The 27316-nt window shown below is 38.1% G+C and overlaps 1 protein-coding gene and 1 long non-coding RNA gene across 4 annotated transcripts; both read left to right on the forward strand.

Moving 5' to 3' along the window:
* Nucleotides 1-157: 157 nt before the first annotated feature.
* On the forward strand, nt 158-15186 carry LOC119656942 (glucose-induced degradation protein 4 homolog). 3 transcript variants are annotated; one of them, XM_038063654.1, is made up of 5 exons: nt 158-211; nt 8077-8361; nt 8423-8590; nt 14323-14436; nt 14551-15186. In XM_038063654.1, exons 2-5 carry the CDS (start codon nt 8215-8217, stop codon nt 14731-14733), a joined length of 612 nt encoding a protein of 203 aa, XP_037919582.1. In that variant the 5' UTR covers nt 158-211; nt 8077-8214; the 3' UTR covers nt 14734-15186. The 3 variants fall into 3 exon arrangements, with proteins under 3 accessions (XP_037919582.1, XP_037919580.1, XP_037919581.1); XM_038063652.1 differs by lacking the exon at nt 158-211 and adding an exon at nt 251-537; XM_038063653.1 differs by lacking the exon at nt 158-211 and adding an exon at nt 1027-1152.
* Nucleotides 15187-23477: 8291 nt separating this feature from the next.
* LOC119658455 lies at nt 23478-27028 on the forward strand. The gene is made up of 2 exons (XR_005250231.1): nt 23478-26561; nt 26664-27028. It is a non-coding gene; the product is annotated as an uncharacterized LOC119658455 (long non-coding RNA).
* The last annotated feature ends 288 nt before the right edge of the window (nt 27029-27316 follow it).

The following is a 27316-nucleotide window of genomic DNA, read 5'->3' on the forward strand; positions in this document are numbered from 1 at the left end:
TTTCTTAAATGTACGACCACCCAGCTTAGTGGAATTTTAATTATTCCATCTCATTGCCAGTACCCCCGCACTCTGGTACTTCATTTTCGACAGACCCACACGTGAACGCACCCTTTTAGCATAAAGTTTTGCCAAGCACTCTCTCTTTATTTCTGCTCCTCTCTGTTCGCCCAGCTGTCAAACTCGACTCACAAGTCTATTTTGTGCAAAGGTTAGTGAGAGGTTTGATGGCTTTTGTTGCTCCTAATTTTATATTTTTAACGTTATAAACATAATAATATTGCACCTGAAAATAGTTGTACACGTTACTTAAGATCTGTTGAAGCAACTGAGGATATTTGCCAGTCGCGTGATAAGCGAGTTTTTTCAATTTTCGAACAAGTGATTTCGTGCAAGCACCCCACATATCGCCAAACAGCTAATTGTTGGGAGTGCAATTCTGTCTGTTTCCAAATTGGGATACAAATCCGAAGCCATCCCGTTGTATTGGGTGAAGTGTAACCATTGGGAGTTGATGATTTTAGTGAGTTTTACGACGTAAGTTGCAATCATTGTATAATTATTGGATGCTTCGCGTTGACTGAACACCGTTGTTGAGGGCGATGTCGAGGAGGTGCTGCGTGACTCCTGAGCGTGTGGCTTTGGCCTGTGATGTCAGACAATGACGACGACGGCATTCGCGAGAGCGTCGCGTAATTTTCCTATTGCGAGCGATGATTTGCCCCGTGTTTATGCTGAATCGCAATCATGATTGATATACATGGCAGGCAACTCGCTACCTGGCCAAAACTGCAATCTTGTGACCGCCCGAAAATGCTTTGTTCGGCTGCCAATGCCCCGCTGCTCCGTTCGTGAGAACCCCGCAATTAGCGGCAGCATCACATCATCCGCAACAACAAGAAATTTAAAATGCTCGCGGAACAAAAAACCAATCTGAAATGTAAATGTGGCTGCCGCTGAGGAAATGTTAATCGTGAGAGCGATAAAGTCGGTTTGGGACCTGTCTCGGGCAAGACTTAACATAAACAAGAAAATTCGTTGGGTTTCTGTTTCTCATGCTGACTCGGTGTTAAAACGTGGGTGAAAGCGAAAGTAGGTTTTGTGTTATTTACTGCATTGTTGTCGTCGCCTTATGGCCCGTGTGATCTCTGGGTAAGCTGGCTCGATTAGATCGTGATAACGAACCGATTTTGCCTCGCGAAATAGATCAAGCAGTTGCTTAGTAACTGCTTCAGTGGATAAATGGACTGGCTCGTGAGACCGTGACCCAAACAGCGCTCGCTCGAGCGCTTCGGCTGCGCTTCATTTATGCACCACCGCCAGTTGATTCGCAATCAATCGAATGCAGGAAATGACTATTTTAGAATGAAAAACATGTCCATGGCTATTTTCGTTCGCTTTTGGACGCTTCCCACCTAGTTGTGATCTTTATACGTTTAATTGGACTTTTGCGCGGTATTTTATAATGACGCGAATGGTTTTTGTCTCCTGCCTTGAGAATGTGTTGAAATTTTGGTTTTTATCGTGCATAATTTGAATTTGGTTGCTTGGGTTTGTTGTTTTGAATTGGGTAACCAGTGCAGGTTGGCGTCATGTGGTTCCTTCGTGTCCAAGTTTTTACCATTTTTGGAAATTGTTATCTGAAAAATATTAGTCGGACTGAAGTAAGCGAGAAGGTCTTCTCTAAGGTATTTCAAATACTGGTCGTCCTTGGATTCTTTTGCAGATCAAGAGCCGTCTTTCGATCGAAGTTTAACATTCTTCACGGTCCACTGAATGTGGGGTAGAGTACCAAAGCTTGTATCTGGCATAATTTGGGAATTGTAGACTGTTTGGCAAAGATCTCTGTCTGCTTGCACTGAGCGCAAGAATGTTGCGGATTATATATTCAGGAATGAAATTCGACTTTCACAAATGCTTATTCAATATTTAAAATTTAGCTCCTTATAATTTATTGGGTGGAAACCGAATGAGAAAAGTTGATATAGAAATTATTGAAATCCCGACTAAGTAGTTTTCATTGGACCTAATATAAGCCTAGGACCAATTGAAACGTGCTAACGTCCTTTGCTTACCTTATACATATGGTTGCCGTTCACATTTTATGCGGCATAGCGCATCAAACACATCTACACCCCATCGCGCACGGTTACCTGAAATGCCCTTCAGCTCCCCCAACGACAACCCGAGACGCTCGCACCCGTCTACTGTCTTGCACCAAGTGCCCTTGGGGCGACCCATTCGTCAACCATCTTGGGAACGTGGATTCCTCTGCATGACATAGCCCGCAATGCAATTGTCTGCCACTTCCGTCTTCCTATCACATCCCACAGAACAATCTTAACTTGGTCGTAGTGCACAGATTCCAGATTTTAGACAGGGAGGCAAAAGTGGATCTGGTGCTATTAATGCGTCGAGCAACATTCAGCTCGGTGCCACCGTCGGCAGAAACCACGTTTCCTAGATATGCAAACTGATCGACACTTTCAATACTCTGCCCATTAATGCAGATAGAGAGACCGCGATGATCAGACTGAGAAGCTTAGTTTTGTTAGTGTTTATCTTCAGTCCAACTATACTCGCTTTGCTTCCCAAATTCAGAGCCAATTGGACGAGGTCCATGACCCTGTGAGAGAGCAGACAGATGTCAACATAGTCGAAGTGTTTGAAGAAAGATAGCATACTCCATCCGTCTGGCAGAAGGTTCGGAAATGCTAGTTCTAGTGGAAATGTTTCAAGGAAATGCGGAAATGGTTCAAGGAGCAATACCAAACAGCTGATAAAGTTGTTTGTGAGTGGTTCAATTTAGTGAGAGATATTATCAATATTGAAGAAAAAGGTCCAAGAATTCCCAAGAAGCATGAATTGTCCTACTCCTATTTCTCGATTTTAAAAGGAGGTAAATGTGTTGGTAGAAAACTAGGAAGAAAGGCTGGAGTCAAATGAATTGAGGTCTTCAATAATAGGAAGAAGCAAAAAATGTCATTGCCTTCAAAGAATAAATTGCCGACCAGTCAATTATATGGCAAGCAAGCGGTCATATATGCCAGGGATTATTTTTACAAGCTGGTTGATCGGTGAGGAGAATAATATTATGGATAAAGTTTTAATCAACGGACATGGTCATCCAGAACTAAAATGAATTACCAGAAACGTAGTGTAAATAAATTTCTGAAATTCTTGAAACTCAAGATGTCACACCAATTATAATTACAAATTATTATTTGCGAAGGTTCCGAGAAGCTGCCTGCAGAAAACAACGAAAATATATCAGGAGTGATTTGGCAGTTCTCAAAGAGCGCTGGGAATTTTAACGTTAAATAATGCCTCAATATTCTTAAAAATGGTAATAGAATGTAAGTGCTTCCTAAGAAATACATTTGGCTATGGACGGAGAGCGCATCCACTTCGCTTCCAAGGAAACAATTATTCAAAAAGCGGGGGCACCGCCATGCATCTCGAGAAGCACTTTAGATATGGTTAGGAAGCGCTTCTATTTTGTGTCCAAATTTTCCTATTGGGTTGAGTATTCACCACTACAACGCTAAATCAACATCTATCCTTTTAATAACATTTTGGAACACATTTCAGCGTAATCGTTGCTTTTATCATGGATATTATTTTTCACATTGCCCCACAAGAAGTTTAACATGATCCATCACATGATCTTGATAGACAGTCGTCCCCTAGAAGCTCTAGGTCGTCGAGCTTCTACTCTCCTCTGTATCTTCCGAAGTATCTTTGCTTGGTTTCTCCTGTGTCTCCAACGATCGGTAAAATACTCCGCTTGTGAGAAATTTGCCTTTGTCATCCTCCTCGCGTTTAAAAACTCTCCATCATCATGTTTTCAGAGATGAGGGGGTGCAGAAACTTGCCTGCGGCTTTGGAATGATAGACCGTCACCGTGTGTACCCTTGGTATACCATCCCCTGCACATGTCGACAAATCAACAAAGTTCAATTTTCGTGGAACCAACTGTGAAATTCTTAATTTATCATTAGCTTCAATCAACTGAGATCGCGTTTTATTTAAATTAAGGTGTGATTAAACTTTAAGTAGGTACCTACAGTGTCTAAGAGTTTCCCTCTCTCCTCTGCATCTTTGGCAATCCGAATTGTAGGGTATGTCGAGTCTGACGGCTTGTTCCCCTATAGGTCAGTGCCCCAGATAGACTGCCGTAATCTTGTATGCAGTTGCATGTTTCTGGCGCAAGAACTCTCGCTTTAGATTAAATAACTAAATAAATAAAAGACTGGCAGAAGTATTGTAGACATTCTGATTGGCCATAATTCACTAGCTGCACATATGTTCAGAATAGGAATTCTACACGATGATGGATATCCATCCTATAATAAGTAAGCGGAATCCACGAAACACTTCCTGTATCAGTGCCGCGGCTATGGAACACCAACGCAAATCCTGCGACAAGTTTTCGGCAGCGCGTATCATTTACCGAGTCAACTGAATAACTTTCCGAGCATCTTCCCGACTTGTACAAGTGTAGAGAATCGATAAGCAGACGACAGTTCATGGTTTCCATTAATTTAATGTGGGCTTTGCCACCTACCAAGTAAAGGAAAATATATTTCAAACGGACAGACAATCGTTGAATATGCTAAGCAGTTAGTCCGGCTGATGATGGAACGCCAGTTTGTGTACCTCTACCGTGAGATCCTGGCTCCGTTTTCCGTTTTATTTTTAAACAGGCAACTTCTTCTTTCCTTTCACAATGCTAACATAAACCTAAACGGGATGCGTTGGGAATAATGTCCGTACAATGCGGTCCATTTGTTGTACAAAAAGGGAGCTTTCCGCCGCCAGTAATGAGCTTTGCCTTTATTTAAAGGGATGCGGAGTCTCCTTTTAGCTAATCCCAATGGTTCGTCAGTCTGATAAGTTTGATTTTGTTCGAATTTATCTTCAGTCCGACTTTGTTGAGCTTTTTAAAGAAAGATGTCATGGTCCATTGAAGCCCTGCACATTTTACAGTTTGTAGAACGCCATATATGAGAATGAGTTATATCGACAGAATATAACGCTTTCGGACTCCGCTTTGGGCCGGCAGACATTCAAACAGCTAGGCTATCACATCGTTTTGGCTTGTAGCAAAGATAAAAGGATAGTTTTGATGGCTGCCCAGTGCTAATTAATATTGTCCAGCGACTTTTTCGAGTTCTCTGTTGTCCTATCAAAAAAATAATTCTCCCCTACCGAAAAACAGCTGGATCTCGAAAGTGGACGGTTTTTAGTTTAGGGGGTCAAAGCTATCCACTCCGGCATACATTTAAAGACAAACAACCATTCACTGGTGATCCCGATTGAGACCGATGTCAGAGCCTCCCTTGTAATTCCTTAATTAACTGTTGGTCGCAATATTGTCATCTTTACTAGTATTACGATGCCGGTCAGTTAAAATCCAAGTAACCTGATGACGGGCTCTGTATTCAAACTATGTGCCACCAATGACGAGGCGATGGAATTCGCCGAAGACCACATAGCTCTTACTATTGTCATTACGCCTCCTAGAGTTGTGCTATACCATTATATATCCAAGCAAGATGTTATCCGAGCTCACCTTAGCATTCAGAACACACATCACCTCATAGAAAGCCTCATTCTACTCTGGATCAGAAATTTCCCCTGGTGCGTTCCGCTGTACTATTGGGTGTTCCTCATTCTGCACCGGAATCTCACAGTCAATATTCTGTCTGATCCAGATTCGCTGGTCATGGGAGACCGTAGTCACGCTTATTTCTGCCAGGCTTGCTAGACCAGAAAGAGGGAGAAACTACTTTTCAGGATCTCATCATCTAACCTCACTTATCAAAAATTCCATGAATGTCCTGTACTGCTCAAATTATGACGAAAGATAAAGCAGGCGAATATTCTGGAGACCCCCGATGCTTTCGTCGATATGCGTTCGCAAATTTGAGAATCCAATCATAAACCGTTGACGAAAGCAAAAGATCGTAGCCGAAAAAGGGAAGGTAAAAACGCAACAAGAAATGTCTTCCCATAAAAAAGCGACACACTGCCAATCAAATCCAAGTCACCCATAAGTGGATAGCAACTGGCGCGTACGAAACCGCTAGTTTAGGTAAACACTTTTTTAATTTGTCCGAAAGACCAAAAAACTCCAAAATGGAAAATGTTAAAACTGATTAATTGTTAATTGTGGGCACATTTTTCTGAAGTATTAAATACCATTTGTGTGTTTATATAAAAGATGGAATTACGTTCTTCTTAATAATTCGCAATGTTAAACTAATGCGGTCAACGGTCAACGTCTAGTTATTTTAGGCGACTATAATACGCGATTACTAATGTAGGTGTATTTGCATATCTGATTCGTAACAGACTTTTATCTAAAGTATTAATAATAATAATCGTTGACGCAACAATCCATGTTGGATCAGGGCCTTGAATTGTGTTAGAGCACTTCATTCAAGACCGTTACGGTACACTATGCATGTTTGACACTGCTGGGAAAGTGCTCGAAAAGCTCGAAATCACGATACAAATTCCACTGCCACCAGTGAGATTTGAACCGTGCGAAAGTATTAAAGGGGGCTTATATCGATCTAGTGCGTGCAAAAACTCTTTCTGATTGGTCGAATTCGATTGACTACGAAATAATAAGGTAGAGACAATTAATTCAAACATTATTTCAAGGCATGAAACAACCGAAATTGAACTTCTTTCCCAATAATTTATGCATGAGAATACATGTTGTAGATTGATATCTGCCAACTATTTCTGAATAAAAGATTTATCTACACTGGACTGATAATTAAAATTGCCCATTTGATAGAATTCTGTCTTCATTAACTACTAGTGAAGCTTGATAAAAATACGCTACATTGATTAATCACATCTATATTTAAGAAAACATTTCTGAGTTAAGTGCTCTTCCTCTATCTCGCAAACAGGACCTGCATTAGATCGGTTCGTCCGGCAAGTATCTTGCTAAATGTTTATTAAGTACAATTATCATTGATCGTTCAAAAACAATATACGACATGAATTTTCCCACTTCCAAAAGTTTATATACGTTCGACATGATGACCACGATGAAGTATACGAATGATGGGGTTTCTCCTTTCACTCGCATGTACAGTGCAATCGCCTTATAAATGCAGAACAAACAAATTGCCGTTAATAGTAAACTTTGAACAATCGAAAATATCAACAATCCACGAAAGACATGCTTCAAATCTATCCCCATTTTCTTCATGAGCTCTTTCATTCCAAATGATATCAATTTATGTTTCTTCCTAAGGCGAAAGGCAATGACCACAAAAATTGCCACTGAAATTAAAGTATCCAAAATTTTTATCATTAGTTCCCCCATGACACCTAGAAAACGTTCAGATATTAACGATTCTGTGTATAATGTGGTGTCGTAAAAAATCAGAAAATAATTTGCTGCCGAATAAAGAGTTATGTTTAAGAAGGTCATCATCAAAGCAGGATAGGAGACAATATCGTGAGCCGGATCGTCTTTTGAGTAGAATGCTCGATACGGATAAATTCCAGCCAGTTGAACAACTCTTACGACGAGGTAGAAGGACTCAAGGAGCGATTCTGGATTCGCAAGTCGGTGTAAATAAATTTTAATGGACTGGATGCTGTTTTTCATAAAAGTGGTTAACGCCATCACTACGATCCAAGAGGACACTACACACTAAACTGACAATGATCACTTTTCCTAGTGAAATATGTTGCGTGCCATTAAATCAATAGGTTTCGAATTGTGATACTTTGGAGTTATTAAACTAATTGATTGGTCTTTGTTCGCTGCAATGTAACGGCGACTTCATAATAAAACCAAAGATAAACATCTTTTTTATAATGCATCCAACTTCAATTAATCATTGTTAGAGTATATCCGTACATTGTTTTAATAACAAAAGCCGGGTAAAACTAGAGCAATTCTCCTCGCAATATTTTTGAATTGAATTAAATTGGCTGGCATGGCTGATCGAATATCCTCGCATCAGTAGTTAGCCAGTTATTCATACGTACAATGATGTATTCCCTGAGACCCTAATTTATGTAATCCATTTATCATTTCAGCACCACCTCAAGTTCACCTTGTCAGTGCGCTGTTGTGCCAATCTCTCTGCACTACCCAATTTTCGCTGCTTGTAATAAGAGCCTTCTTGCACGGAGAGCAGAAATATCATCAAAATAAAGGGGAATATAGCTGCACAGATGCCTGTCAGAGATGAGATAGTGCCGCCGCCTCCGGCAAATTCAAAACAGATTGGTGTCACAAAAACCCTACTGTACAATGGATCCAAATTTCAAGGCTATCAAAAATCAAAAGGCAACTCCTATGACGTAGAGGTTGTATTACAGGTGAGTCTTAGAAAGAGTCGAAATGAGAAATGGGCTGTTTACTAATCTTTTTTGTGTTTAGCATGTCGATGAAGAGAATTCTTTTCTGTGCGGATATCTTAAAATAACAGGACTCACATTCGAATTTCCAACCTTGACAACTTTCTTCGATGGGGAAATTATTTCGAAAAGATATCCGTTTTTAACACGCAAATGGGAAGCAGATGAAGATGTAGACAGAGGACATTGGGTAAGTTTCCTTTTGGAATTTGTATTTTTGAATTTAAACATAAATGTGAAACTCGTCATGTCTTCTATTAAATCTTTCATTTACGTTAGTGTGATTATCAAAACACACGTAGATAGCAGGAATCTCTTTCCGAACGATACATGAACATTTTCAAAGTTGACTTCATTGAACACAACACAACTAATGCTAGGAAGTCAATGTCTGCTCATAAAAAGTTAAACATAATAACAGCAATTTCCTTTAATCCTCCACAAGTACAAAATTATGCCATTGTTTATTTTGAGAATATACTTTCGACCGTTGGCTCTGCATATTGCCACAAGAGAATCTCACAATTATGCATATCGATATGCATACCATCGAAGACACTTCTCTGGTACTTTTTCCACGATTGGTGCAACGGATCACAAAAAGAGCCTGTTGTGGAATGCACTTAATCCCGGTTGCACTGATGCGAAAAATAATTTCGAAATGCAATTTACCATTGGCTGATCTGAGATATATCGCTCAATTCTGCACAGGTTCGGTCGTCAAAAAATTCAGACTCAGACCCTATTACATAAGGTGATCATTCAACTTTTGGACAAGTTGCTCGAGATACGAGACGCTAAGAAACCATCATCTGCATATAACTGTGTATAGGGCGCTGGATGTTGGATATTTCGTGCGATAGTGTTAGGTTGTCCGGAATGTCCCTCCTGCGTAGAGCACGCCAGATACACTCCCTGTTTACACTATCGGAAGCTTTCTCGAAATTGATGAAAAGCAAGTGAAGCGATGATATAAACTCCATTGATTTGATCTATACAGGAGGAGCCGGAGCGGAAACCAGTCGGCTCTCTGTCGATCAAGCCTTGGAGATGTTATTACAACGGCAGAGAGCGCGCAGATACCCGCTCAAAACTTCCACTCAACGCAAAGTAGGCCTTTATTCATTTTATGGTTAGATTTGATGAGTTCATGTGTGTGTTATCTTTTACGCTTCACTGCTCTTGTGTATTTTTTTGTAAATATATAGAGTTTCAATTGCTTCAATGTCTTCCACTCTGTGAGAAAGGTTTCGGATTCGCAATATTTCCTCAAAACTGGTAGTAGCTGCTTTGCGGTAACTGCAGGTGCAGCGATAAATTGCTTTCCGGGGAGACTATCAAGAACAACGGCTTCACTCCATTTAAGTGCATTAATGGTCAAAATATAGTAATATAGTATAGTAGTGTCCGGATAGCTGAGTGGTTAGAGCGCAAGGCTGTCGTACGGAAGGTCGCGGTTCAAATCTCGCTGGTGGCAGTGGGATTTGTATCGTGATTTGACGTCGGACACCAGTCGACTCAGCTGTGAATGAGTACCTGAGTCAAATCAGGGTAATAATCTCGGGCGAGAGCAATGCTGACCACATTGCCTCCTAGTGTACCGTTACTGTCTTGAATGAAGTGCTCTAACACACTTCAAGGCCCTGATCCAACATGGATTGTTGCGCCAACGATTATTATTATTATTAATGGTCAAAATGATTTCGTTTCTGCTTGGAGGAACAGTCCATATCCACAAGTTATGGTGACTAGCCATTTCATCCACAAGAGAAGGAACCTCACCGGATGACGTACCGTTAAGAGCCATGCTGAAGTGTTTTTCTACCTCTTCAGTTGCTCGTCATCGTGGATAAGAAGTCGACCGTTGATGGCTTGTTAGCTCTTTCGTGAAGCGGTATGCACTTCTGATATCATTGTGTTTTACGATATCTTCCGCTTCCCTGACCAGCGCATTATGTTGTTGGCTGCCATTTTTTTCTCTAAGTTAACCATAAATGTGTCATCAGTAGTTTTAGTTCATTTATTGTGAATTTATTAAATACATAGTTTGCAAAAGAAATCAGCAAGTTAAAAACCTTCAACAGGATAGTTTTGAGAGTATTTATCCAGACTTTCCAGATGAGAATGGTTACACGCACTGTTTCAGAGCCTTTGCTAACATCTTTCATCAGATCAAACTCGATCGAACATCCACCATCATCATCATCAACGACGCAACAACCGGTATCTGGTCTAGGACTATCTTAATAAGGAACCCCAGACATCGCGGTTTTGCCGAGGTCCACCAATTCGATATCCTTAAAAACTGTCTGGCGTCCTGGCCTACACCATCATTCCATCTCAGGCAGGATCTGCCTCGTCTTCTTGTTCTACCATAGATATTGCCCTTATAAACTTTTCGGGCTAGATCATTTTCATCTATACGGATTAAGTCACCCGCCCGCCGCAACCTAGTGAGCCGGATTTTATCCACAGCCTGGTGGTCAGGGCATCGCTCATAAATTTCGTCATTAATTCTTCGGAGGATTCTTCTCTCGAACGCGAGCGCAATTTTTTTTGCTAAGAACTTAAGTCTCTGAGAAATACATGAGGACTAGCAAGATCATTGTCTTGTACAGTAAGAACTTTGGCCCTATGGTGAGACGTTTCGAGCGGAGCAATTTTTATAAGCTGAAATATGCTCTGTTGGCTGCCAACAACCTTGCGCGGATTTCATCGTCGTAGCTGTTATCGGTTGTGGTTTTCGACCCTAAATAGGAGAAATTATCAACCATTCCTAAAACGAATATCCCTATACCTTTTCGGGCTGGATCAGCCTCATCCATACGGATTAAGTGACCCGCCCACCGCAGCTTGTTGAGCCGGACCAGACGGGCGTAATATCAGTCATAAATTTCGTCGTTATATAGGCTACGGAAACATCCATCCTCATGTAGGGGGGCCAAAAATACTTCGGAAGATTCTTCCCTCGAAAGCGGCCAAGAGTTCGCGCGCTAAGAATGCAGGTTTCCGAGGAATACATAAGGACTGGCGAGATCATAGTCTTGTACAGTAAGAGCTTTGACCCTATGGTGAGACGTTTCGAGCGGAACAGTCTTTGTAAGCTGAAATAGGCTCTGTTGGCTGACAACAACCGTGCGCAGATTTCATCATCGTAGTTGTTATCGGTTGGGATTTTCGACCCTAGATAGGAGAAATTATCAACGGTCTCAAAGTTGTATTCTCCTATCTTTATCCTCCCCGTTTGACCAGTGCGGTCTGATGTTGCTGGTTGGTTGGTTTTTGGTACTGACGTTGCCACCATATATTTTGTCTTGCCTTCATTGATGTGCAGCCCAAGATCTTGCGGCGCCTACTCGATCTGAATGAAGGCAGCTTGTACGTATCGGGTCATTCTTCCCATGATGTCGATATCGTCAGCATAGGCCAGTAGCTGGGTGGACTTAAAGAGGATCGTAGCTCTTGCATTTTCCTCAGCATCTCGGATCACTTTCTCGAGGGTCAGGTTAAAGAGGACGCATGATAGGGCATCCCCTTATCGTAGACTGTTGTTGATGTCGAATGGTCTTGAGAGTGATCCTGCTGCTTTTATCTGGCCCCGCACACTGGTCAGGGTCAGCCTAGTCAGTCTTATTAATTTCGTCGGGATATCGAATTCTGTCATGGCCGTGTACAGTTTTACCCTGGCTATGCTGTCATAGGCGTCTTTAAAGTCGATGAAAAGATGGTGCAACTGATGCTCATATTCCAACAGTTTTTCCATCGCTCGCCGCAGAGAGAAAAATCTGATCTGTTGCTGATTTGCCTGGACTGATGCCTCTTTCGTATCGGCCAGTGGTGTTCTGGGCGTATGGGGCTATTTGTAATGAAGGAAATGATAAAATTGACAAATTTAAAGCTGAAATGCTTTCGGATATTTGGGAGTCATAAATTGGAAGCTTTAACGACGTCAATAATGCAAGGATATCCTTTCAACAAGCGGGGTTGGCTTTAAATATAATTATAGTCAGCGAGAGTTTGGAGATTCAATACAGTTTTGAATAACATGTCATGTAGCCATGCTGTTGATCTTTAAACTTTTCGCAATTATATGATTCAGACTGTGGAATTATAATGGATATAGGGGTACTACATGCCCTCAACAATTCACAAAATATTGATTCATGGAGCCAATATAATAAAGAATCTGTATTCCCTATAGGAATAGCGTCCGAAGAAGTTTTGGGATCAAGAAACAAAAACCTTAAAGAGCATCATACCCGAAAAAATTCACGTGAAAAGACGATGAAAGAATTGTTTCATATGCTTATTTTAAAATCGGATCCTTTAGTGTTTTTTCTTTCAAGAAAATCAACATTTCGTAGGCAGAACTTTCATACATTGTGTGCAGAAATTACGAACTTGCTAGCTGACCCATGGATATCAAAAATGGAGAGCCTACAGTAAAATGATACTGATGGCACCCTATATAGCTAGTTGTAAATACCTTTCCGCATTTCCTTTTGTTTTTTTGGCACGTGCTTACGTTTTTTTTAATCCCTGTCTTTTAAAATAAAAGTGTTAAATACCCGCTAATTCGTACTTTTTTCGTGTTAGATTTTATAAATAGAGAATAGTCACACCCACTCTTTCAGTGTGCAAAATTTCGGACCTTCACTTACAACAGTGGCAAGTTAAGACTTCCTTCGCGCTAAATTTAACGTTCATTTGAACCACTGTGCGGCCTCGCGAGATCGATCTACGTGATCGACAAAGTCACCTAAGCACACAAACAATCATATTATATATACCTTGAGTAGTTTCACCAGAGTTCATCTGAACTTAAATAATCATTGGAAGGATGAATTGTTAAGCGCTTGCTTGAAATATATTTTGATTCATCATCATCATCATCATCATCAACGGCGCAACAACCGGTATCCGGTCTAGGCCTGCTTTAATAAGGAACTCCAGACATCCCGGTTTCGCGCCGAGGCCCACCAATTCGATATCCCTAAAAGCTGTCTGGCGTCCTGACCTACGCCATTGCTCCATCTTAGGCAGGGTCTGCCTCGTCTTCTTTTTCTACCATAGATATTGCCCTTATAGACTTTCCGGGTGGGATCATCCTCATCCATACGGATTAAGTGACCCGCCCACCGTAACCTATCGAGCCGGATTTTATCCACAACCGGACGGTCATGGTATCGCTCATAGATTTCGTCATTGTGTAGGCTACGGAATCGTCCATCCTCATGTAGGGGGCCAAAAATTCTTCGGAGGATTCTTCTCTCGAACGCGGCCAAGAGTTCGCAATTTTTCTTGCTAAGAACCCAAGTTTCCTAGGAATACATGAAGACTGGCAAGATCATAGTCTTGTACAGTAAGAGCTTTGACCCTATGATGAGACGTTTCGAGCGGAACAGTTTTTGTAAGCTGAAATAGGCTCTGTTGGCTGACAACAACCGTGCGCGGATTTCAACATCGTAGCTGTTATCGGTTGTGATTTTCGACCCTAGATAGGAGAAATTGTCAACGGTCTCAAAATTGTAGTCTCCAATCTTTATTCTTCCCGTTTAACCAGTGCGATTTGATGTTGCTGGTTGGTTGGTTTTCGGTGCTGACGTTGCCACCATATATTTTGTTTTGCCTTCATTGATGTGCAGCCCAAGATCTCGCGCCGCCTGCTCGTTCTGGATGAAGGCAGTTTGTACGTCTCGGGTGGTTCTTCCCATGATGTCGATATCGTCAGCATGGGCCAGCAGTTAGGTGGACTTAAAGAGGATCGTACCTCTTGAATTTACATCCCCTTGTCGTAGACCGTTTTGATTGGACGTATTTTGATTGGAGTGCATAAATCATTGTTCATTTGCAAGCCCAATAAATGTTTAGTTGATTTTATCCGATCGTCATAGTTAACATCATTGAATTGTACAATTACAGGGAAAATTTGAAGCCTTCTCTTCATATGTTAGCACCTTCAATTCAGACAATTTCGATTACGACAGTTTAGCGAAAAGCGACTATGTCTTCATGCGGTGGAAAGAACATTTTCTTGTAAGTATTTTTCACGAGAAAGTCCAAGTTACCACTTTTTTGTTGCAAGAACATTTCTTTTTTTCAAATGATGTCCTGCAATTGATTTGGTTGTTGTATTTTATATATTCTCAGGTGCCTGACCATACTATAAAAGATATAAATGGAGCATCATTTGCCGGCTTCTACTACATTTGTTTTACAAAGTCAAAAGGAAAAATGGAAGGCTACTACTACCATAGAACATCCGAACTATTTCAATCAATTGAACTGAAGCATGTACCCGAAAGTTGTATTCAAATTTATGAATTTAGATAAATATTAAATAGCTTTATATATGTATAGAAATTATACTTTTTACTATTTCATTTTCACGCATGTAAGGTGTTTAGTATTTTCATGTACGAATTTCTAATTTAAAGATTTTTGAATGACACTTTGATAAGCGAAAAGAACTAAAACAATGAATCAAAAGTTACAAAATCTAGAATACCATATACAAGAAGAAGGTAAAAAAATTGCAACAAAGGCAACACAATAACCAGCAAATTAAGGAAAAAGCAAATTATTCTAAGTAAAAAGAGGAAATACTGTAGTCTACTTAATATCTGAAGCGAGATGCTTCCAAAAAAAAGCAATTTGTAAGATTATGATTGACAATTTAATTTGTTGGCAAAAAGCATACTCCAGACTTTTAAATTATTACTAAGCTTTTGTATATTTATTTTGTTTTTTTTTCTTCTGGTCAATAGAACAAGTATCAACATAAACTACGAGGAAAAGTAATTTTTTCTTGATGAATCTCAAATTTCTCATGCTTAAGGATGTATCTTTGCAAAGGAAAACTGAGGTTTGACAAATGAAAATTAATAGGGTCATAATGCATCCGAGGGCATTTGGTTTCAGATTTAGCTCTTTATGTCAACTTTGCTACTTAAAAACATGGGGATAACAGTACTGATAATTAGAGTCCCAATGCAAATCAAGGCTATCTGCGCACGTTTTGCACCGAAAAATATAGAATATGCTCTCAAAGTATTGATTTCAAACTTGTCTTGTCGCCCCAAACCAACTGTTGCCCAAAAGGACTGTGAATTTGCGGCACTTTAATTTGAGAAAGTAAGAAAAGCAATACCAACGGGAAAAGTGCTAACATACTGTGTAAATATTGCAGGTTGCATTGTATTTGGTCAATGTTATTAGAAAATGGAGAAAAATCTTCAGATTGCATGAAAATCCTGTTTAATTAGCGATAGATGGTGTGCGAACTTTAAATATATTTATGCAGCTTGTTTGAAATAATGTTGTTTAAAAATGTGCGAGGTTTCGTTCAAAACGCTTCCATGCCATTCCAAATTCGGCGTTTCGTGAGTTTGATCGAGGTTTATATCACATATAAATGCATAATAATGAAAGATAGTGAACATATGGCATAAATCAATAAATTTTTCAAGGTCCAAGAGACTCCCCGGAGAAATGTTTAGGCCGATCAAGGAGCAGCTAGTATCCGTCGTTTGCCAAACTGGAGAATAGGAACTTTTTCCGAAATTTTCTTTTTGATTTCTGATGAAAAACAATAAATAACCTTCTCACTATGAAATGCACTTTTTAAATGAAATTTATGAAAATCAAATAGTTTTTTCTACGAATGGGTCTCACTTATAAAAAGTTAAAACATCTCATTTTCATGTTTCCTGGTCTATATTATAAGCAATAGGCATAGAATAGATAGAGCCTCCTAAAATTGAAATGACCAAACTATGGGCATTTCGTAGTTAAAATGGATACGTATATGAAGCGATTCGGGCAAAGTTGGAATGATTGGGAGAATCGTGAACGAAGCTATACTATACTATTTTTCTACTTGAAAAGAGGTAATTGATAAGAAATAAAATTATTTAAAAACTTAAATCATGTCTGCTCACAATGTATATTTTTGAATTGTTTCTACTATCAAACCGAGATCTGGTTTAACTCGCTTTTTCGACTGGATAGATAGCATCATTTTTTTTAAACACTGCATGCTTTTAAGATGCTGTTTCCCATCCTATTTTCCCGGTTATAAAATCAACTAAAAGTGTTTCTATCGTAAATTCTTCGTGGATGGAGATATTTTTTCAATAGTGCAGCTATGAAATAATAATAGTAGAATACAAACAAATACATTTTTATTAAGGGACAATTTTCAGAAGTATTCTTATAAAATTGCAAGACGTGTTTTGTATACACAAAAGATAAAGGTTTGTACAATTAAGTAATAATCATTGAACTTTCAATGAATCATACCGTGATGTAACTAACAATTCATAATCAATAAATTATGTTTTTGTATTTGTTAAAACTTCCAACCTTACATTCTAATTAATAGTTGTCGCAGTTAAAAGAAAACGTAGAAAGATTGAAGTAAATTTCTTAACATCATGTTTGGCCCCTTTGGTCATTATTATTTAAGATTCCTGAATGCAAAGTTGTTTTCATTGCAACATTTCCGCATCTTTTCGCTTCATCTAATTTTAATGTTCTTTATCCGACTGAATAAGCAATCGATGGGCTACTTATCAGTCATTAGTAAGTTCATTCTCATTTCGATGTAACTAGGTCCCATTTCTTCCATTTTCTGGAAAACGGCAAGTTTATTTACTTGGAAAGGGATAGCAATAAATCTTGAATTGAAAGATGAGTAAAATGTGAAACGTTGAACTAATTCAGCCAAATATTAATAGATTCACGAAACGTTTACTTGACAATTTCGTATGAGCAATCAACCAATGATAGGACATCGCCTTATTTCGCTATCTCTCCTCAAATTTTATGTTTTTTCGCAACACATCTTAGATCATAATCACATGAATAACTTTAAAGTTAATTCAGACAAAAAAGGCACAATTTTGATTTGATTTTTTTTATGCCACTGTTGAAATTTGTTAATATTATGATTATGACATTCGAAGAATTTGTGCAAAGTGTTCTTGAAGAAATATGAAAAAATAGCAGCAGTCATTCGGAAGCGCCTTCAGAAAAAGTAGAATTGTGATGCCCCTCATAACTCTGCGTTGGATCATCTGAAATTTCAGTTTTTCACATGTTTGAAACATGTTAAAGCGAAAAAGGTGATATTAGCGGAAAACGGTTAATTCATTATTACAAAATAAAAAATATTAACAAATTTGAAGGAAAATTCCCTAATGTTATTTCGTAAAGTATATACAGAAATAGTGTTCAAAATTTCAAAAGGATCGATTCAGTAATTTTGAAGTTATACGAGGCTCCGACTTTGAAAACGGGAATTGTGGGAAAAGCGTTTTGAAGTTTTGAACACTAAAGAATTTGGAAGAAAAAATTCATAAGCGGGGCAGAGGTGGGTTAGCATCTGATGACTTGCCTCAGCACTGGACGTAACCGTCAGTTAACCTTTTTAAAAAAAACTTGGGTGTTTAGCGGTCCGTGGACCACAAGAGAGGAAGTATTATTATTCTGTTAAGGGAAAGTCGCCGCGTCCTTAAAGAACTATTGTGCCCCAGAGAGGAAGTAAGTTGCTTCCCAAGTGGCCCGGTTCGTCATTTATTGGATGCGGACAAAAGATTCCCTGCATCGTGAACAAAAAAGTTCATAAGCGAGTTGTATCGGCTTAGCCATCATCGATGCTAAGTCCATGAAGAATGTGAAAAGACCCTTTTTGCTCCTTAGGCTGTTTTTCATTTCCTGGCTCAACTCGGCTTATCGCGGACATTAATGGGCGCTTGGTCCACTACTGATTCTCATGCCTTGCATAAAGGTTAGTAAAGCAAACTTTTATTGAAGATACAGGCTGTCACATAAGTTGCAATTTCAACGATGACAGAGATTCCACTGCTTTGAAGAACCCAAATAAGTTGGTTCGAACCCTCATTACTGTTCTGCCTAAAATATCCGAAACATCATTCCAAAAGGCATGTTTGCTCAGATCTTCCTAGATAGGCTTGGAACCATCCAAAATATCCTTGGGAAGCGCACTATATTTGTGTTTGAACGAATACAATGCTTTAGCAGCTGCAGCCTTTTGCCATTCGAACCACGAGTCTGCACTGAGTGTATCTTCCTTAGTTTTACTCCAATTCATCTCAAATTTTTTCACAATATTCTGAAAAGGTTCTTCATTCAGAAGCTAGAAATAAAACTGGAAAAATGTTTGACCGTTGCAGTGATTCAGAGCGATAACTGGGGAGCATTGTTATTTTGTGCTTCACCTAAAAAAGTGGGAATTTAATAAATTGTAAAGTGAAATATTTTTACTCATAATGATTGTTGAACCTTTTTACATGGGATTGTGAGCTGCAACTGCGTTTTGATAATAGTTCGAAAGTCTTGTTTGTTCCCTTTTGTTTTCCCTTTCTCGATATAGTTCTCTATAAGGATTTGTTGCTCCTTCCAAATTTCTACAAAATTGTTGCCTCCTTTCCATATCTGGATTCATATCTAAAGCTCCTTGACGTATTTCACAGGCAGGAACTGAGATTTGATCAAGTGCAATTGATCATCATCAATTTCGGCTCCTCCTATGGGTTTATTGTCTTCTAGTTACATTAAAATATCTTTTGGCGGCAACTCTTTTTCGTTTGGTTCAATAAAGTTGACAACATTCACAAACCGCATATCTTCGAGCACTTCTTCTAGGATTCGACGTCCAATTGCAACAATTTGCGATTCTTCAGGGATCTCTATACTTTGATTCTACACAGCATTGAAGGATGAACTTTTAATTTCGTTCGAAGCCATATTTATGTTTTTGACATTGTATTTCTTCCAATATTCTCGGATTGGTCAACTGCCTTCGCCATCAGCCGTATCCAATAATTACGAGAAAGATCGTCTTAATATATTAATGCTTAAAAGCAGATATGATTCCCTGGTGAATTGCCAAAAGCCACGTAGTATTAAGTGGAGAAAAAGCAACCGATACAAATCAGACAAATGCAGAGGATAGCTTGGTGCATTATCCAAAACAAGCAAAGCTTATGTATGTTACCTTCATTGCAACTTCAGGGCAAAAGCATTGCAAGAACCAGTTTTCGAATATTCCTTTTCTATTGGATCTCCAGGGAAAGAGTTTCTATTGACGCCTTTGAAAGCTCGCGAATTTTCTGCTGAAATCACCTTAAACATTGCTACACAATAAAAGGGTTATCCGATCCTTCGAAACCTTAAAATCAGTAGCAATTTTTTTCTTGCTTCGATATAAATGTTCTTTCTGGCATTCGCTTTCGGTATGAGGCAGTTTCTTCTGTACTAAAGATTTGATGATAGCCTCCTTTCATAATAACCTCTGTCAATGTGTTTGGATAGTGAGGAGCAGCTTCAACGTCAGCAATGGCTGATCCATCCTTAATTTAAAATTATGTAACTTTTGTCTTGTTTTAAAATTCTCGAACCAGTTTTTGTTGGCAAGGAAAAGTACTTCATTCGACGGTTGATCATCTTATATAATCCTTGGCGCAACAATCCAATTAGATCAGGGCCTTGAGTTGTCTTAGAGCACTTCATTCAAGACCATAACGGAACACTATAGGATTATAGTGCCCTACAGTAGACAATGTGGTCAACACTGCGCTCGCCCGAAATTATTACCTTAATTTGACTCAGATACTCATTCACAGCTGAGTCGACTGGTAACCGAAGTCAAATCACGATACAAATCCCACTGCCACCAGAGATTTGAACCGCGACGTTCCGTACGATGTGCTCCAACCACTCAGCTATCCGGTTCTAGTTTCTATCACACTTTATTAGCTTCAAAAATTATATCTGCATGGAGCCCGAAAAAAAAGGTTTTTCAAGATTTTTCTGTGAGCATATTTTTAAATTATGGTCCACAAGTTATTATTGACAAGTTTTTTATAAAATGGCGGCTTTTAGAAGTCCTCCGCCGCGAGCGGTAGAACTCGCTTTGATCACCATCTAAGTGTAGCCAGTAAAGTACACACGATTATAATTTTAGAATTTTTTTCCGCAAAAAGGCGAGTCTAAGAAAAAAACTTGGCTTTTTCAAGGAAAAAAATTGACTCGAAAAAATGATACTCATCAAATTGCTAAAATCATGTGTACTTCACTAGATAATCAATTGAAAAAGTTACAATTAAATTTTCACGTCGATCGTATGAAAACTCTTCCGAGTTCTATTGCTCGGCGGTTTCGAGAACGTGGTTTCTAGAAAAACGTGTTTGAAATTTAAAAATGCTATAAGTTTCCGAAATCACAATAATATGGTTCTTACAATTTTTTTAACGTGACTCTGCTCGTCCAGCAGCATGTATCAAACAATTGCCCTTTCACAACCATATTTTGCTCTTACAGCTCTTCTCTGGCTGCTGTGGTGCTGCCCAGGATCCTCACAGAAGTTATTATTTCTACAAAATACTAATTTTGGAATAGTTTTGTTTGAAAATTCCGTAATTGTCGAATATGAATGAAAAAAAGTAAAGTTTTCCGTCAAGAATTGAATAACGCTGCATTTTTTAATGATGCGTTCTAACGAATATGTGCATTATTTAACTACAAAACAGAAGAAAATAATATTTCTCGTTAAGCCATAATATATTGCTTTCTCAAATTTATTTTCACATTAAGAGATCAGATAAGAAAACTATTGCAGTATATGGGTCAGTGTATGTCTCCAATGAAAAAAAAAGCCAGTAACTCTTCTACTGCAATGAATTTGTAGTATGTATACATGTATTTCGGAAACGACTTACTTCCCTCCATAACAATGGGGAAAGAAGTAAGTGTGAGCTACTGTTTTGTCAATAAAACGCAGCCAGAAGAAATCGAGAAACCAATGTCAGTGTCAATGTATTTCACAAATTCTGTTGATATTTATAATTCTTGCTCATATGCTGCTAAGGATTGAGAAGAAAATTGAAACAAATTTATTTAAAGAAAGAAATTACGAATTGATTTAAAGAGATAATAAGAATAATACCTGAGAAGATATAATATTTGATAGTTCTTGATCGACATGTCTGACTTATATGCCTTTTACGTTAATCCGCCAACCATTATATTAACTCAAATCTTGGCACCTCACACACGCAGTCGGGGTGTATACTAAATGGACTTATCAATACCCTAAAAAAAGTAGCTCAACGATTGCGTGTTGTAACCAAAATTTCATTTAAATTTTGTCCTTTCAATACAAACATTTTCACGCCAAAATCAAGTCCTTCTAGACACTACTCAAGACTTAAAATAACCAAAGCGTTTTTCAACACACAACACTACGGCAATGGTAATTTATGCCTACATGTTCCAAACGTGCATGAAACATTCAATGCTTTAGCAAAACGTTAGCTTCGCGATTATCATTAAAAATCATGATCTTTTAATAAAACCTAAATTAGAGCGTTTGAGAAAGCCACAAAATTAAGATAAACATATAAACAAGTCGGCAAATCGGAAGCCAGACGCTTCAGGTATGAAAGATTTTGTGTATTTTTTTTTTATAAAGAGTTTTGAGTGCGCATTTGTCCCATTAGTACGAAGCACGTAATATATGCATATATTATGTGAAAATATTCACTTTCAAGTGATATTGACATTCAAAGTCTTGAATTTGTAAAGAAGCGACAACCTTGATCTGTTATAACTTTGTTGATAATAGTGTAATTTTCACCAATTTGGTAGGACCATGCTCTATGCTGTAGCCTACATTCCTGCAAAATTTCGTGATTCTAGGATGAACTTAAGTTAAATTATAGTAATGTAACATTATTAACTTTATTTGAACAGATATCGGTATGGAGGGTATTTCGGAGCCTAGGCACTATATAGTAGCAGCCTCTTGTTTTTGGGTTGGATAGTTTTTCAGAATGAGTCCGAAATGATCATTTTCAACACCCCGCACTACCCACCTTTCCATGAAATATCAGACCGGCTTCGGAAAGTACTAATCGAAGCCTTTCATTTGATACTCCACATGACTATATTTTGTTTTACACAAAACCTTATAAAACGTTGCCATTTTTACTTCATAATATGCATATTTTGGCGTCTACTTGTAGCCTTCAGTTTGTGAAAACGGCACCGTTTTTTTTTTTTTTTTTTGAATTTTTTATTTTAGCTTAATCTCCTTCCAATCGTCCAACCTAGATAAACTATCTTTTAAATATACATTGACTGCGTTTTACTGGAATAGCAGACTTCATTTTCTTATGGTCATATGCTCTTATATCAGTGTTGTTATGACTTATTTGTATTTGTTATTATGGTTTTTCATTTGCCTTCTTATGTGATATCTACGAGGAAAAAAATGTGCTCTGGAAATTTACCGTTATCTTTTTTCGCCAATATCTTCTTAATTTACTTCAAAGCCGAGCACATGTTTTGTTTCATTAGAATAGCACATTTGAGTTAAAGCTTGATATGCGCGGTGCATGTGATAAGAATTTGATAATTTCTAATTGTTTTCAGTATTTAAAGTACATTTTGGTGATTTGAAATAATAGGTCTTGGCAAAGCTTCAACCTTTCTGTGATTTAAATATCGAAAATATTTGGAAGATACAGAAAAGTTACTTATAATTTCATTTAAAAAAATCCAAATTATGAAAAAAATATGAAAAGTCGAATGAGTCATATATTTTCTATTGTTGAACAGTGGTCTATTCTGTGGGAAGCTTTGAATTCACACGACTCTGTTCACGAGATTTGGCCAAAAGTTGTTGGCAGTTCGAGCCAAACAACTGTATGGCATGCAATTTCTAGAACTCAATATCGCAAGCTTCTGAAATTAGAAAGAAAAACACCGCTAAACCCTGCTTGTTAGCAATGTTATAGACCAGAGAATCACACCGCGTAGTTTTCTCAGACGATCAAAAAAATCAGTTTGAAGGACCCGACGGCTATAACTGTTATTTTCATGATCCAAGGGAGAAGATTCATCAGTTGTATTCTTTGCATAGTCAAATCGGCGGTTTTATGGTTTGGGGAGCCATATCCTACTATGGCACTTTGTAACTCCAATTCTTGAAGACAACTATGAATGTTATGGATTGTATCAAGGCCTTAACATCATTACACCATTACCGCGGAGTCATCAACACAACAATGCGCCAATACATATTCCACCGGTTGTAAAGTCGTTTATTGAATCCAAAAATGTTACTCTTTTGAACTGGCGACCATACTCGCCGGACCTAAACATTAGTAAAAATGTTTGGAAATGGCTGGCCAGAAAGTTTGTTTAGTCTTGTAAACAGCTGTCAATAAAAACAAAATTAATTAAAGCCACTCAGCGATCGTGCGCTACTATTTTTCTTGATTACATTGGAAGTTTGGATAACTCGCGGCGTAAACAGGGGAACTGAACGCATTACTAAAATGGCTGATTTCAATTCAAATTCATTTAAAATTTCATTTTAAACAATAATAAGTTTTTCGAATACATTATCATTCTGTTAAGGGAAGTTGCACTGTGTCTTTAAAAAACTATTGTGCGCCTTTTACTGGTTATAGTGTACAAGCCTACATCAAGCAAGCCAATAACCGTCAGAAATTTGGATTAATTCCCTAATTCTAAGTATTTCAACTTGGCATCTGGTGTTACGTATTCTCCCTCGCGTACTTCGAGTCACTTTGCACAACTGCCGGACTATAATCCGGAGATCCTTTTTGGTGAGATTTAAACAGTCCTTTGTGTGGGTTGGGTTTGCGAATCTCCTGAAATTGTTTTGCTTTGCTTCCCCGATCGCATTGTCAGACAATACCATTGCATTTTGCTTGGTTGAAGAGCCTTCTAATATATGTCAGGCTGCATGGGTTCTTATTCTATGAGGGTATATAACTTCTGAAGTGACCATCTTAATCGAATAATTGGGCTTATATCCCACTTAAATACATTCATTCATCATTATTTCCAGTTCTAATTTACTTCTTATGTCCCTACTCACCTCTAGATGAGTTATGTTGCTGCTCATGTATCTTAGGTAGGAATCTTAATCTATTTTCCTGGGATCCACTATTGCCTTTCCTATTTCAGAAATGCCCACAAAGCCAAATGAAATTATTTTTTAAACCAACATAGAAAGCTCATCAAAAATCCTAACTAGTCCATTCATAAAAATTTTAGCTAGAATTATATCTAGCAGCTCATGTTACTCCGGTGGAACGTGACAGCCCGGCAGATAACTCCCTGAAATGACTATTTTAAGCTGACAGCCCAACATTGGGCCGCAGATCTCCAGTGAAAAACTCTAAAAGACGTAAATACTTTAAATTGCATTTCAGGATAGTTAAAGTTATTGGTTTTTCACAAAACGTATACTAAATGGCCTACAATATTTCTTCTTGCAGACAATGGATCTGTACCCGTTCGTGATCCAACACTATTAAAATTAAATGAAATAATCGTTAAAATTAAAGACACGACTTCCATCGTTAGTAAAATTTTCTACTAAGGCATATATAAATGTTCCAGGAACAATTTGTTCCCTTCGAAAGTGCAACGCGTCTGTTAAAAATTATCAGAAATAAAACTGACTTACTTTACTTATTTATATACTTTATTTTGTAAAAATGTATCTTTATCTAACTCGCTACTTAATTGCGTGAATCTAAAACACTTGCTACTTGCTTTAACACCTGCATTTTGTGGATATTTATTCGGTGACCGTCTTCCATCATGTGTTTGGTCACCTTGGTTCTAAATAGACTTTCTATTATTTTTCCTTGCTATTTTCGCTACCCTTAAGTGTCCCGTGAACCGTACAGTAACCAACCTCTTTGTGAGCTTTTGGATACTTGGGGCAAATAATCTTATAGATTCACACATTTTTGTTAGGTTTTTTGGTTTGCTTAGTATGATAGGTTTCGGTAGATCTAGCATATTGTGAATTGCTGTGAGTACAGTGTAATCAGATTGTTCATTTTTTGCTATTTTTTTCCTCGTCATGGATTCGATCGTACCACTGTCACCCGGTTTTTGGTACTGTATCTATAATACAGTCATTCTCTGTTCTGTTAAATTTTCTGATGATAGGGGGATGGTCAATAGTCGATGGGCCAATATATGGTATGCTGACCTTTTTTCTTGGTCGTTTTCGGGGTTATACTTTGTGTGTTGGTTGCCAGTAAATCTCTAAAGAAATGTCCATTATAATGTCCCATTAGAACGCGTATTCATTATATCTAGAAATTATAATTCACCGTTTTCTCAACTTCTTTGTGAGTTTTACCTTTGGATGCATTGCGTTAGTTGTGTTTTAAATGTTACTCAAATTAACTTGCGGGGCAATTCACGTTTCACATTTCTGATAGGATTTTCTTCTGTTCCATTGATAACATGAATCTCTCCCGTGAGCCGATTCTCCATAGCTACCCCATAAAGTAGTTTTAAAATACCTGAAATAGCTTTTGTTCATGCATAGGGCTACCAATCCCATTTATTGTCTTCTCTTCTTTCTCCAGTTTATCGAAGCAAGAAACGCAGTAGCCATTCTTCAAATTTTGCTAGGGCTTCTTTAAACGTGTGTTCAGAAACAAGACCCTCATTTAATACCTACTGCAGTCTTTCAATGATCTATAGGAAATTTTCAACCATGGACTTCCTATCATACATTCCAAAATCAGTCACTTCACGATATCATATTTAAACAAATGAGAGTTCGAATTAATTTCCCTCGTTTCATAACCTTCCTTGTGGGTAACGAAGGGCATTCGCATGCGTTAATAGAAAATGTTGTGTCGAAAACAGCATACATAATTTAAATTCTTTATTATTCCAAGATCACTCCTAGCAGTCGTCCTCGCAAGTATGATGGCCGCCAAACGCCTCTCCTGGAGCCTCCGCATTTTAACTTTAGGAGGCGTCGTCATATTTGTGAAAGTTTATTCTATACACGAAAAAATGTTTGTTCATTGTATAGTATATCAGAACTTTGATCTGATATGAACAAAAGACCAAGCAAAAACATGAGAGTATGGGCATTTCCGAAATCCACATTGGAACTAGTACCTTTGCCATAGATGTGAGCCGTTAGTCAATTCTCTGCCAAGGTACTGAGGAGTAACTATTAAAAGTTACGGTGAACAATCGGCATTTACGTTCTATTTCAACTTTCTACGTTCTCATAACGTAGAAGCAATTTCAATTTCAAAAAGACTCTTTCAGAAGAAAAGGTAAAATAAGATGAAACTTTGTTGCATTACCATTACTATACTATAAATTCTAAACAATATCATCACAAATAAAACACTCTTTTTTGTTATATTGAAACATAGTCATCATATAAGAAAACGGGAGAGGTGATGGCAAATCCCTGATAATAATCGTTAGCATCGAACAACCTTGAAAGAAAGGCAACCGTAGAATGATAGTATTTAAAATTATAAATCCACTTTAACACACAGATCTGTAATGAAAGCAGCAACTGACATCATAACATCATAGAAATTTACTAATCTCAGAGAAATGATAACAACAAATTACATGAAAACCACAAAGTAAAACACTAAATGCATACTATAAAATAGTGATGTAAGCCTTTATCGACATGTAAGTGATAAAATAATTAGATCTTAGGAAGTTGTGTGAGCTATTTACAAGGTATATATATGGTAATAAAAGTTAATAAAGAAACAACAAACAATTCGTTTTGATAAAGTATTAAATTTAGTGTCATAGCAAACTCATAAGGTGCAACTAAATCGGCATTGCTGCGGCTACCCTCATGAGGTATGGTAGACATGCCTGGCGAGAGGGAAAGGAAAAGAGGATGATTTCCTCCGGGAATTTCTCGGGGGCCCAAAATAGAGATTTTAATGGAACAATGGGATAATATGAGAGTAAGCATTATTTTCGTCCCGGCAACCCCTAAGTGCCGAAGAAGACTTCAAGCTTTCCAATGGTATCGTAAGTCACTTTCATGACCTAA

This window comes from Hermetia illucens, chromosome 5 (assembly GCF_905115235.1).
Source record: "Hermetia illucens chromosome 5, iHerIll2.2.curated.20191125, whole genome shotgun sequence".
In the NCBI taxonomy this organism is placed as follows: Eukaryota; Metazoa; Arthropoda; class Insecta; order Diptera; family Stratiomyidae; genus Hermetia; species Hermetia illucens.

Excerpts from the sequence above, each read along its gene's own strand:
- LOC119656942 (XM_038063654.1), top strand. The coding sequence starts at position 8,215 with ATGCCTGTCAGAGATGAGATAGTGCCGCCGCCTCCGGCAAATTCAAAA. Across the intron at positions 8,362-8,422 it reads ACGTAGAGGTTGTATTACAG|CATGTCGATGAAGAGAATTC; the intron begins GTGAGTCTTAGA and ends TTTTGTGTTTAG. Across the intron at positions 14,437-14,550 it reads GGTGGAAAGAACATTTTCTT|GTGCCTGACCATACTATAAA; the intron begins GTAAGTATTTTT and ends ATATATTCTCAG.